The sequence below is a fragment of the Nerophis lumbriciformis genome, linkage group LG07, assembly GCF_033978685.3.
Source record: "Nerophis lumbriciformis linkage group LG07, RoL_Nlum_v2.1, whole genome shotgun sequence".
Classification (NCBI taxonomy): domain Eukaryota; kingdom Metazoa; phylum Chordata; class Actinopteri; order Syngnathiformes; family Syngnathidae; genus Nerophis; species Nerophis lumbriciformis.
In genome coordinates, this window is record NC_084554.2 from 19560459 (window position 1) to 19574660 (window position 14202).

General features: G+C 43.8%; 1 protein-coding gene across 1 annotated transcript in view; it reads right to left on the reverse strand.

Annotated features, from left to right (window-relative positions):
• The window catches only part of sspo (SCO-spondin), a 302516-nt gene that overhangs the window by 156203 nt on the left and 132111 nt on the right, over nucleotides 1-14202 (reverse strand). Inside the window, exons 51-56 of the mRNA XM_061964637.2 lie at nucleotides 13754-13831; nucleotides 13520-13675; nucleotides 5589-5744; nucleotides 5343-5507; nucleotides 5078-5269; nucleotides 4864-4986 (exon numbers count right to left, since the gene is read on the reverse strand). Coding sequence (XP_061820621.2) covers nucleotides 4864-4986; nucleotides 5078-5269; nucleotides 5343-5507; nucleotides 5589-5744; nucleotides 13520-13675; nucleotides 13754-13831 — 870 coding nt within the window. The remainder of the gene's footprint in view (nucleotides 1-4863; nucleotides 4987-5077; nucleotides 5270-5342; nucleotides 5508-5588; nucleotides 5745-13519; nucleotides 13676-13753; nucleotides 13832-14202) is intronic.

Below are 14202 nucleotides of genomic sequence, written 5' to 3' on the forward strand. Positions count from 1 at the left end.
GGCTGAAGGGAGACAGGGAGAGGGCAGGGGTAGTAACTAGGTGTGGTGTGAGGCAACAAGACTGTAGAGGCATGCGGTGAAACGGGCAGGGTCCCGGAAACTAGGGTACCCATGGCAACTGTAGGGCCCCCCGGGAAGTTAAGTGTACCCCTCCCCATGTCTAGCAGGCACCCAGTGACTTGGAGGAAGTCCAGCCCTAAGATGCAGCAGTCTTGCACGTCTGCCACCCAAACTAGATGGCGAACTCGTTTTCCCCCCACGCACAACCACAGGAACCCCTTCCCCACCATAGGAGCGTAGCTGTACTGCTGTGGGCTCAAGTGGTGTACTGCTGGGCAGAACGTCCGGTCTTACCAGCGTTACCGATGACCCCGTGTCTACCAGGCCCACCGTAGGCACCCCCTGGACAGATACAGCGACATGGCAGGAGCCCCCACCTTTGGGCCCCCCCGTGTCCAGCCCACCGCCATAGGTGGCACACTGCTGTCATCTACTTCTGGGGGGGATGGAGCCCCTCCCCCCTGGCTGTGTCGCTGGGCTCCTCCGGGTGCCCGAAAGCGAGAAGAAGGAGCAGAAGGCGAGTCGTCGTCTGCTTCTGGGGGGGATGGAGCCCCTCCCCCCTGGCTGTGCTGTTGGGCTCCCTCCCCCGCTTGACGAGCCTGGGCTGGCGAGTCAGGGTCCGCGGTGGACGTAGGGGCCCGCATACCCCTGACTATGCGGGCCCGGCGCCGTTTCCCGGCTCACAACGAGTGGCAGGGCACTCCCTGCGAAAGTGTCCAGGTTGGCCACATCCCCAGCAGACCTGCATGGGGCGCGGGCCACGTTGACTTTGCAGAGTCACCGACCTCAGTAGTTCGGTAATTTCTGTCGCCCAAGCCGGAGCCCCGTCACTAGACGTGTGTGACGATGCCGCCTTCACTGGATGGGGTTTCATTTCCAGTTCCCCGGCTGCAGCTGCACTCCCCAGCATCTCCCTCTCAACAGCAGCTTCCAGTGCCTCCTGCAGGGACCTCGGGTGCTGAAGCTGCACCTGCACGCGCAGGTCAGGAGGAGTAATGGCTCCAACAAACAGGTCAGTTGCGAGCTCATTCCGTGCATCAGCAGGCAGGTGACCATATGCACGGCGCACCTGGCCCTCAATGTCATTAGCGAGCCCCCGGAGAGGCTCGCCAGGCTTCCTGCACCTCCCTCTCAGTTCAGTTTTTAAAAGCGCTGGCTGAGACCATCTCCCAAACCTCCTCTTGAGCGCCCCCACCAGGGCTGCGTAGCACCGCTATTGTTCAGAATCCAGCAGCAGGAGGCACGAAAGAGCCTCTCCCTCCAGACACAAAGCCAATTGTAACGCTTTGTCCCTTGCTTCCCACCTTCTAGCGTCCGCCAAAAGTTCAAATTGAGCGTGGAACGCCTCCCAATCTGATCCACCGGCAAATTTTGGCGTCTTCACTGAGGCAGCAGACGGTGGGGGGGGCGCGCCGTGCGGGGAAGCTGTGGGCGGCGGCGGCAGCGGCGACATCTTTACATCTCCACGGGACGACGAGCCGCTCGTGTGCGAGCAGGAGGGCGGCTGTTCGACGGTCACCCGCTCCAAAACAGCGTCATCCCGCTCCACTTTAAACTTAAGCTCACCGTAGCTAAACATGCTAAACGCTTGCGGTCCTAGCTAACTCACAGACTGCAGCTAACTGGCTAATGCGCGGTACGCAGCGTGTCCTTACCGCGACAAAGTCTCTTTCGAAAAACGCCGGTTTTACTTCTGACACCAGTGTAATATTCCCAGGAACGTAGGCTCATAGACTTATTCGTTTGTCTCGTATTTATTGTAATAAGATGCAATGTAACCACACAACAGCTCCAATGTGCGTCTCCCCTCTTTCCCGGCAAAACTCGAACTAACACTTCCTGTCAACAACGTCACTTCCCTAACTTCCCCGGAAGTCCCGCCCCCCAGCCAAAGCCATTGGCTAACACCCCGTAGCTAGCCGCTACAATATTTACCTTCAAGATTGTTACACCACTGACAATATTGTTTCAAGAGACTACATAAGAACTTAATATTACAAAATAGTATTATATGCAAAATTATTTCAAATAAATTGTTAACTGGAATCAATAATGCGACTCCTTGAATTTCTGTAATTTCATCATATATTTTCACGTGGCTTTTTATTTTTAGAAAAACCCATTTATATTTCGCAAAGCAATAATTGGTTAATATTTAAAATAAACATGCGTATTTCGCAAGCAAATATTTTTTAGCTTACCTCATTATTAACAACCCTGTCTGCAACTGAAGTGGGTTGTTTGAGTGGATCTTTCCTCTCGATGTCTACGGCAGTTGTCGATGTAAACAAAGGATGAAGTGCGTAAGGTTTGCTCACTTTCGGTTGACATCCAAAAGTACCAGCTAGTGAAAAGTTTGTTTTCCTTGCTTCAAGTTGTTACATATGTTTTTGGCGTTTCGCATGTACTTCTAAAGCCTTGAAACCTCGTGATCCATAGTCAATATTATCATGACACCACGTGCACAAAACCTTTCCGGGACGATCGATTTTCCGAATAAAATCACCGAACAAAGTCGTAACTTCCTTCTTCCCAACAGTATCAGTGATTCCCCTTTACATCCAGTCCCATCGAAACTTATTTTTGAGATGTTTATCTATCAATTTCTTTTACTCGTAAAGCGTCCTTTCTCTCGAGAACCGACATCGTTTACATATGGAAAATGGCGGTAATAACCATTATGAATGATGACGTTATTAACGTCATCATTCATAACAGATGTCCTGATTGGTCACAAGGAACATATCGACCAATCAACTACGGCGTAATATAAACTACGTCTCGAATCTTGATTTAGGGTCGCAAAAAAAACCAGAAAAACGGGAGATTTTTTTTTTTTTTCTCCCGAGATTAAAAAAGATGGAATTCCGACTTTAGACGGAAAAATCACATGCCTGATATAGATATATATATATATATATATATATATATATATATATATATATATACATACACATATACATATATACACATATATATATTGTCCCCAGACCGGCTAACTGGCAACCACAGGCTTAAATAATACCCTCCTGATTAAAGCAGGTGCGTGTCCCGAACAATATATATAGATATATATACATATATATATTTGCATTTTTCATAAAATTTTACATGTATATTAACTTAATGCCTACCAGAGCTGAGGGTCACTATACCCTCTGGTAGAAGTAGTTAACTAACTTAACTTAACTATAAGCCGTTACTTTGTTCCTTTGTATGCTGCGGCCTTATAAATCGGCACGGCTATAATAATGGTCATAATGCAAAAAGTTTTCATAAAACACAAGCAGCTCCTCAGCAAGGAAAGTAGCTATTGGCGGTCCTAAACATCGCTAGAAGTTGCTAAATTGCATCATCGCCTCATTTGCATAATTTATTGCAATGGATGCTGTCGGAGAGATACAGAAGTGATTTAAAAAAAATTATAAGTATGATTAAAACTGCAATTTAACCTTCTTATTTTGATTATTTGTTGTTGTTTTTTTAAATCAATTGTGTTCTACATTGTTAAATGTATCACATTTTATCAAAAGAATGGAGGGTTGCAATATTCGCTAACGAACCAAATGTAATGGCTCATTAAAATAAATGATGGAATTAGCACATTGCAATGATTTATTTTAGCTTTGAAATGACATTGAAGAAATATTCACATCTCGCTCTGTAAACCTAGGCGGAAACAGTGGCAGCTTTGCACATGCACATTTCATTTGCAGTCTGTAGGCGTGTGGGTCTCCTCTCTGCACTGACTGACATGATGAGCGAGCTAGCTAAATGTTCAACTTCTGTCACAGAGAGACACACACAGAGACAAGGTGAGTAAGTCACTGAGGATGGCTACAGTAGGCAAATCAAATTCAATAATTTATTCAAGTGTTACAGTAAAGAAACATCCATCCATCCATCCATTTTCTACCACTTGTCCCTTTTTGGGGCAGCGGGGGGTGCTGGAGCCTATCACAGCTGCATTCGGGTGGAAGGCGGGGTACACCCTGGACAGTTTGCCACCTCATTGCAGGGCCAACACAGATAGACAGACAACATTCACACTCACATTCACACACGAGGGCCAATTTAGTGTTGCCAATCAACCTATCCCCAGGTGCATGTCTTTGGAGGTGGGAGGAAGCCGGAGTACCCGGAGGGAACCCACGCAGTCACGGGGAGAACATGCAAACTCCACACTTACACTCGGAAATTTCGACATCCCAGTACAATTGGAACACCCCATGAAAGTCCAGACTGTAAATATTTTGCACAGGCGCAAACTGCTGCACTTCCCGCCCTGTGAGGTTCTCCACTCCGCTCTGCTCGTGCAGCAGCAATACCAGTTAACCGGCAGCGCCCGTCAATGCTCGTTGAGGACAGTGATTGATGCATGCTTTCACCTCAGAGTCTCTAAGACACAAAAGAGTCTCCAAAAACACTGGAAAAAGTCGCTAGATTCATCGCTAGTAGCTGTTTACAAAAAAGCCACCAAGAGGATTGGAAAGTCATTAGATTTAGCGACAAAGTCGCAAAGTTGGCAACACTGGTTTACGAGTGTCAATGTTAGTACTATTAACCTACAATAGCATTATTTTTGTATTGTTTCAGTTTCACAAATACCTCTGTAAATTCACCAAAACATCACAGTGTAGTTATTCAATCTAAAATTTAGTGGGTGTGGCTTATATACCGGTGCGCTTTATAGTCCGAAAAATATGGTAATTTAGTTGTGGTTCAAATGTGTACGTTTAACCGACTGTACCTTGGTGTGCTTACTGTATGTTTACCAACTGTACCTGGTGTATGTTGACCTACCTGTTGTACATTCTTCAGTACAGTTGTTGGTGAAACTAAGATGTGAGCATGTCGGAGGACAAGACTGGACTCTCCCGGCCAGGCAGTCTTCCTCAGACACAAGCACCATGCCACTGACACAACCTATAAAAGAAAGTTTGAAGACTTTATTAGTCAGCAATGTGTTTCTGTAATTGAACCACAAAACAGATTGTTTTTAAAAAAATGTAGTTACCGGTCTGCGTTCCCGTGTCTTTGGTGCATGGCTGGCTGTTGCAGCTCTGACTCTGCTGGGTCATGCCTTCACAATCCCTCCCATCATTTTTGGGAGGAGGTGAGGAACAGGTTCTGCTCCTCTCCCTGACACCGCCACCACACTGAGCATCACATTCTGACCACTCAGTCCACCCTGACCAATGACCATCAACTGCAGGAGACAGATTAAATGACCTTCTACACGCAGAAAAGGATTTTGGGGAAGAGAAACACTGAAAAGAAACCTGAACATGGTCTTGGGAAGCAGGCGCGGCTGTCAAACTGGGCACCACCACAGGATCCTCCTGGTAGGGCTTCCCTAATAATGTCTCTTTGTCGAAATAACGAGCCCAAGCCACAGGTAACACTGCACATACTCCATGATGTCCATGGAGACATGATGCAGTCAACTGCAAAAAAGAAGGAGAATGTACTTTGTTAGACTCCAGTTAAGGTTCTATTCGTCACTGTCGTTTGCTCATTTCTTTTACCGCAGTCTTTCTCATCAGAACCATCTGTACAGTCCCTCTGCAGGTCACATCTGCGGTCCAGGTGTACACACTCGCCACTACTACAAAGGAACTGCTTGGGAGAGCAGGGGCTCGGCACTAGGGGGCGCTGTGTAGTGGCCGGACTCACTGAGGAACCTTATTCAACATTGGGGTAATAATATTTAAAACTTGTTTACTTGGTTTTTGTGCCTCGTACAAGTAAAATGGTGCCATCTAACATTGAAAGAAGATATATCCCCTGTGTTAGGCAATAAAACTAAATACTTTCAAAAATACAAGGACTTTTTGATTTGCAGTCATTTTAGTCATTAGAACATACATTTTTTCTAAAAAAAAACTATTAATTGACATCTGCAAATACTTTCTGCAAAACAGCTGTTTGCAACACAATAACACTATGCCCTTCTTGTGTGGGCAGGACCCCTCTGTAGAGGATAAATACTTAGGGTCCTGTGAGCATGAACTGATGAAGTCTGCTCGAATGAGATGCAAAATATGTTTTAAAGCAAGGTAACACAAAGATTTGTTTTTTTAGATCTGAAGAGATTTGTTTTGTTACAAGTCTCACATATGGAGATAAAAAATAGTTACTGAAGTTGGATGGTTATGTGTGTGGTGGGCTATGATAATAACACAAAACACAATAACCATCCAGACTTTGTTCAAGACTGAACAAATCTCACAAAATAGAAGAAGCAGCAATCACCAAAGCAACAACTGGGAAAAACAGGCAACATAAAAAAGAGGGAGAAGAGAGAATGACAACGGTCTTAGGACAATTTTTGACAGAAATATCTCAAAAGTAAACAATTGTGGAAAAAACATGTAGACGACATGAACACAGACTTAACAATCTAGTGAGCAATCTAGTGAGTTAGTGAGTTTTACTCAGCCTTGACCCGTTTTGGAGCCAATCATTGGGACAACTTCACTCCTAATAATTATTTATTATTATGTATATTCAAAATAGCCACCCTTTGCTCTGATTACTTTTTTGCACACTCTTGGCATTCTTTCGATGAGCTTCAAGCACACCTGTGAAGTGAAAACCATTTCAGGCATACTTGCCAACCTTGAGACCTCCAAATTCGGGAGATTTGGGGTGGGGGGAGGGGGGGCGGTGCAAGGGGGCGGGGTTAAGGGCGAGGAGTATATTTGTAGCTAAAATTCACTTAAATTCAAGTATTTCTTATAGTATATATATATATATATATATATATATATATATATATATATATATATATATAGTATTTCTATATATATATATATACACATATATATATATATATATATATATATATAAATAAAATAAATACTTGACTTTCAGTGAATTCTAGCTATATATAAATATGTATTTTATTATATATATATATATATATATATATACATATAAATAAAATAAATACTTGAATTTCAGTGTTCATTTATTTAATATATAACATAACACTCCTCTCTACTCATTGTTGTATTTGAAAGTGCAATGCTTTGCAGCTAGTAGCATAGCCTTTGAAGGAGCGTAGGTATGGGCAGTGTAATATTCTGGGTTGGAGTCAATAACTAGGCGAGGTGACGAAGTTACGTCTCTTTACTTCATACTTCAGAACCGAATCCCACACTTGCCGTCAGGGTGCGCAATACAACGTAAACTATTGGCCAACCAAAAAGTAACCACAGAACACTATAGTGTTCTGTGGTTACTTTTAAAACCGTTGGCCAACCAAAAAGTAACTTTTTGGTTGGCCAACGGTTTACGTTGTATTGTGCACCCTGACGGCAAGTGTGGGTGTCGGTTCTGAAGTATGAAGTAAAGAGCGGACGTGACGACAGGCTGTCCTCACTCAGGTCCGCACGGACCTGTAGGGGGCGTGCCTTAAGTCCGGCTGAAAATCGGGAGAAATTCGGGAGAATGGTTGTCCCAGGAGATTTTCGGGAGAGGCACTGAAATTCGGGAGTCTCCCGGAAAATTCGGGAGGGTTGGCAAGTATGATTTCAGGTGACTACCTCCTGAAGCTCATCGAGAGAATGCCAAGAGTGTGCAAAAAAGTAATCAGAGCAAAGGGTGGCTATTTTGAAGCCACCCTTTGCTCTGATTACTGAAGAATGTTTTATATTCTTTAACTTTGATTATAGTTAAAGAATATAAAACATGTTTTCAGTTATTTCACCTTTTTTGTTAAGTACATAACTCCACGTGTTCATTCATAGTTTTGATGCCTACATGTGACAATTTACAATGTAAATAGTCATGAAAATAAAGAAAACACATTGAATGAGAAGGTGTGTCCAAACTTTTGGCCTGTACTGTATATATATATATATATATATATATATATATATATATATATATATATATATATATATATATATATATATCGGTTCGCAGCCGAGTGTGAAGCGACTGGGATGGGAATCAGCACCTCCAAGTCCGAGTCCATGGTTCTCTCCCGGAAAAGGGTGGAGTGCCATCTCCGGGTTGGGGAGGAGATCTTGCCCCAAGTGGAGGAGTTCAAGTACCTCGGAGTCTTGTTCACGAGTGGGGGAAGAGTGGATCGTGAGATCGACAGGCGGATCGGTGCGGCGTCTTCAGTAATGCGGACGCTGTATCGATCCGTTGTGGTGAAGAAGGAGCTGAGCCGGAAGGCAAAGCTCTCGATTTACCGGTCGATCTACGTTCCCATCCTCACCTATGGTCATGAGCTTTGGGTCATGACCGAAAGGACAAGATCACGGGTACAAGCGGCCGAAATGAGTTTCCTCCGCCGAGTGGCGGGGCTCTCCCTTAGAGATAGGGTGAGAAGCTCTGTCATTCGGGGGGAGCTCAAAGTAAAGCCGCTGCTCCTCCACATCGAGAGGAGCCAGATGAGGTGGTTCGGGCATCTGGTCAGGATGCCACCCGAACGCCTCCCTAGGAAGGTGTTTCGGGCACGTCCGACCGGTAGGAGGCCACGGGGAAGACCCAGGACACGCTGGGAAGACTATCTCTCCCGGCTGGCCTGGGAACGCCTCGGGATCCCCCGGGAGGAGCTGGACGAAGTGGCTGGGGAGAGGGAAGTCTGGGCTTCCCTGCTTAAGCTGCTGCCCCCGCGACCCGACCTCGGATAAGCGGAAGAAGATGGATGGATGGATGGATATATATATATATATATATATATATATATCTATATATAAATATATATACAGTATATACACTCCTGCATGCAGGAGTGTCTTGAATGCTGGGAAATGGCCAAGGTTTTTCTGAGAGAGCTGGGCTTTCCCTAACACAAGTTTTGTGGCGAATGCTATCACGTTGTCATAGGCAGCACTGACGAGTTACCCCTAGCCTTGTAACTTCTTGTACAGTACATTAAGCTCATGTATGATATCAGCTAGAAAAGCTAAGTCATTGAGCGATTTGGGATAACTTGGCACAGCAACAGCCACCTTCTCCTTCTCCATGAAGGCTTTCACTTCTGTGCTCAACTCCAAAAATTTCTTCAAGGTGTTTCCCCTGCTGAGCTGAACGACATATATCACACTGTCAAACTTCAGGCATTTACTGCAAAGGGCCTGGTGATGAATAATTCCCCCACAATGGCCTCCTCCACATCCACCTTTTCTAGTTTTTATTTGAACAAGTGCCACCAGTCCATCTTTCCTCCCTGTCATTGTTAAGTACATAACTCCACATTGGTTGTTATTCCAACAAACGTCTTCCATGGCAAACTGCCATTCTCAATGACATCCCACAGCTGGTGAAATATCTTCTGAGCAATTGTCTGGCCATGCATTGAAAGGACTGTGAGCAACTCCTCTTCAAAATTGTCATCAACACCACGGGCATGCATTGCAAGCTGGGCATTGACTACAATGTCTGGTGGCCTGATCAAGAGCGACTGAGTATACACTGAAATATTTGGCTTTCTCTCACAGTTGATCGTAAATGTTTCTTCACAGGTCAGAAATGCTCTTTGCCACAGTGTTAGCAGAAAGGCTGGCGTTGCTAAACTGACCTTTCTTTTCCAGAGAGACTATAGTTGCAGCCTGTAATATGCACTTTTTGACGAATTCACTTTCTGTGAATGGCTCTTCTCCCTTAGCAATTGTTTTACTAACCATATGGCTAGCTTCAACTGCTGCATTATTGACTTTGGTTGCTTTCTTGAAGAAATCTTGTTCCCATAGTAGACATGTTTTAAATTTGCAACCCAGTTGGCTCTCTCATCTCCCTGGTATTTTGCATATTTCTCAGCACGTTTAGTTGTGTAATGATGCAACTTTATCCGTGCAAATAATCCACAGGTGCCCCAACAAAGCAATGTTGCATCTCCCACCTGAAATTGTATGTGCTCCTCACCAGTCATTTCCGCTTCTTTTTACTGTAACGGAAGCACGGCAGTCAGCGAATAATAGCCCTGTAGCAGTCTCCTTTGTTTTCGCGCTCGCTGTTCATGTCTTTCACAATGACCTGAACACCATGGTATTTGTAGGTAGAAAGTACTGGGATAGCGGCGCAAAAAGGCAACTGTTTCCAGAGTGTTATCCGCCGTGAAATGACACCGCGTGGTTGTGGCTGTTGTAAACAAAGTAATTGAAACAAAAACCAAATGACATCATATATAAATATATGTAGTGTTCATTGTGTGAGGCAATGCAAATAGCGAGATGCAAACATTTTTTTAAATACCCAGAAATAACGGTGACACCCTATAATTGGTCCCGGTTATAGGGTTTTGCTATGTGACTGCAGACTACATGAGGCTACATTGAGTTTCTTACTTTATTTTATTCCGCTGCGTACACATCACTTGATTTATTTTGTCAGAGAGACATAAACGCATCATTTTTTTTTTGGAAGTCCTTGTGTGTCCAATAGAAACGAGGCAGCCAACCAGGCACAGAAGAAAACTCTCCATAGCAACGCTGCTGTAACTTTCACTCATTGAGAAATGTTTCTCTGCTTGCATCAAGCCCGGTGGATGTCCCGCCCCCGAGAGCCATATACCCCAGTCGTTATATCTCATGAAGTCTGCCATGATTAGTAGTAGTTGGTATTGTTGAAAGAAATAGCGAACGATTTGATGTGCCTAAAAGTGAATGTTTCGGCAATGCTTAAAATAACCAATATACTTAAATATTAGATGTTCTTACATGACTAGTACTACCTAAATTCTACCTAAATTCTGGACTATAAGCCGCTACTGTACCCTGCAGGGGCTTATAAGACTGAGCAGCTAATTTAGGGATTTTTTTTGTTGGCGGCTATGGTAAAAATGTTTCTTTATAAACATCAAGCAAAATAATTTGAGAAGGGGTTTTATTGTTTGTGCTATGGGGCTATCTTTTGGATGAATTTGCTCACTGCAGGTGCAGTAGTGTCCTTTCATTTACTGGCAGTGCTTTTTTTTTCTAACCGAAGTGTCGTTCAGTCTTCTAGCCGTCCATAACGGTTCTACTCGTATGGATTCTTCATTCATCATTCCTAGCGACACTTGCAAGTTTTACAGTATAACTAATACTGTTTATACTTAGTAAACCGTCCCATGTGTAATGTCTGTAGGAGTGTTTTCATGAATATTTGTACGTGCTATCATAATGTAATGACGCTAGAGCGGTTAGCATTAGCTAATATGCCAACACGTTTACGAGTGTCTGTGTTAGTAATATTAACTTACAAGGGCATTCTTTTTGTATTGTTTCAGTTTCACAAATTCCTCAGTAAATTCTCCAAAACGTCACCGTGGAGTTATTGAGTCTGTTTAACTGATTGGAGAGCGAACTTCCGCAGCTAGTGGGTCCATGACGATGACTTCTGTTTTGTTTGATCAGCCATTTTACTGCTGTGTTACAGGCACCGTTAAATAGACATTTACAGAATATTTCTGTGTAAATAACTAATTTTGCAACGTATATATCTGCGGCTTATAGTCCGGTACGGCTAATATATGGACAATATTTTTTTCCCCAAAGATTTAATGGGTACGTCTTTTATCCCAGTGCTCTCTATCGTCCGGAAAATACGGTATACTTACAGCATGTATATAAAGGACGCTAAAAAAAATATTGTAGCTACCGTATTTTCCGCACTATAAGGCGCACCGGATTATTAGCCGCACCTTCTATGAATTACATATTTCATAATTTTGTCCACCAATAAGCCGCCCCGGACTAAAAGCCGCGCCTACGCTGCGCTAAAGTGAATGTCAAAAAAACGCTGCGCTAAAGTGAATGTCAAAAAAACAGTCAGATAGTTCAGTCAAACTTTAATAATATATTGAAAACCAGCGTTCTAACAACTCTGTCCCAAAATGTACGCAAATGTGCAATCACAAACATAGTAAAATTCAAAATGGTGTAGAGCAATAAATAGCAACATAATGTTGCTCGAACGTTAATGTCACAACACACAAAATAAACATAGCGCTCACCTTCTGAAGTTATTCTTCATTCGTAAATCCTTCGAATTCTTCGTCTTCGGTGTCCGAATTGAAAAGTTGCGCAAGCGTGGGATCCAAAAATGGCCGGCTCCGCCTCGTCGAAGTCATCGGATTCAGTGTCGCTGTTGTTGTGCAGCAGTTCTGTGAATCCTGCCTTCCGGAAAGCTCGGACCACAGTTGTGACCGAAACTATCTGCCCAGGCATTTACGATCCACTGGCAGATGTTGGCGTATGTCGACCGGCGCTATCTGCCCGTCTTAGTGAAGGTGTGTTCGCCTTCGGAGCTGTGTGAAAAAAGCCACCCGGCCTCTTCGCGTAAACTTCCCTTAACCACTCGCTCATCTTTTCTTCATCCATCCATCCCTTCGAGTTAGCTTTTATGATGACGCCGGCTGGAAAGGTCTCTTTTGGATGGGTGGAAGTTAGCATGGCAAGCTAGAACCACAGTGAAGGATGACTTCTCATTCTCTGTGGTGCGAATATTCACCGTACGTGCTCCCGTTCCACAGTGCAGTTCACAGGAATATCAGTTGCTGTGAAATACGGTAGTAATCCGTGTGCGGATGGAGAGATTGCGTCTTTTTATGAACCGGATCCTTGTCCTTTGTAGGAGCCATTTTGTGGTCTTTACAGATGTAAACAGGAAATGAAACGTACGGTGATATCCGCACGTTTTTTCTTCTTCTTCCGGGGGCGGGTGAAGCGCTTCCTGTTCTATGGGGGCGGGTGAAGCGCTTCCTGTTCTATGGGGGCGGGTGCTTTCCTTGGCGGTTGCTTGCGTAGAAGAAGAAGCGCTTCCTGTTCTACCGGGAAAAAAGATGGCGGCTGTTTACCGAAGTTGCGAGACCGAAACTTTATGAAAATGAATCGTAATAAAGCACACCGGGTTATAAGGCGCACTGTCAGCTTTTGAGAAAAATTGTGGTTTTTAGGTGCGCCTTATAGTGCGGAAAATACGGTAATTTGTTGACAGCATACTCACCTCACTAGGTTATAAAGTCCATGTTAAAACGTCAAAAACATTGTTTTTGTTATTTCTTTTTTAGTTTATGATTTTTATTTGAAAAATGGTCCTAAAAATCATCATCATTCTCTCCTCTCTTATGTCCTCTCCGACATTGCCTGTTTTTCTGATGGTTGCTGTTTCTTCTTAGATTTTGTTAGATCACGTTTGTTCATGCGAGATTTCTGGCTGTGCAATTGGACAGAATGATATTGAGTGTGCTGTTTGGCATAATGGGACTATTCTGAAATATTTAACTCTGACAAAAGAAATAGACCAAATGTCCACTGCAGAGCACACTGCTTCTTAGGAAGCTATACATTCAAAATAATTAAAACAGTAAAATGTATTGAGTATCTCATTAGCATTTAGCCTCACATCAGGCTTTTTGTAGCAATTTTAAGCTAAACGCCTTCTCTATAGGAACAAGATACAGTTGACTGAAGAAATTTCATAGTAAATATTTCCCTGACAGGTTGTTCATGCGTACCACAGCGCTCTTCATCGGACCCGTCCAAACAGTCCTGCCTGCCGTCGCACACCTGAGCCGAGTCCACACAGCCAAATGAGCGGCATGCAAATTGTCCTGCTACACAAAACACTCTGGGCAAGCCTCCATCCTGAGCGCTTGTGATGATCCACTGGGCTGGAAATTAGAGATGTCTCTCGTCACAAAGAAGAATGATGGCTTGTGAATCCAAAATTAGCAAAATTGTTTGCTTACCCCTTGATGTTTGTAAGCCAGGACCTCCAGGCTGGAAGGACGGCGTGACGTGCAGTGCAGGCTGGCCAGTAGTCCATCCTGAAGGAAAATTCTATGTTTTTTTTATCAGAAGTCTTCATCTGGCCATGAAAAACAAGAAAACCTAAACCTGTGCTGCTTTCCAAATAATCAGGTTTTTAAGCCCGGAGGCCGCAGCAGGAAGGCGCCTTTGTATTCGATACAATTTGTAAAAGCCAAGAAGTGTGATCACTGTGTTCTTTCCTTGTCCTCCTTCAGTTATTATTTCCACAGTCTAGTACACAAGGTCTTCACCTATTCGAGGTTCTGTATATGCCCCCATGCACATTTACGGATTTCTTTTCTTTGGTTTAACTTGTGAAATATTTGTTTTCTTTCAGGGTAATTTCATGGCACTATCTGCAAGGACAAAATCAGCAGGGGGGGCACCG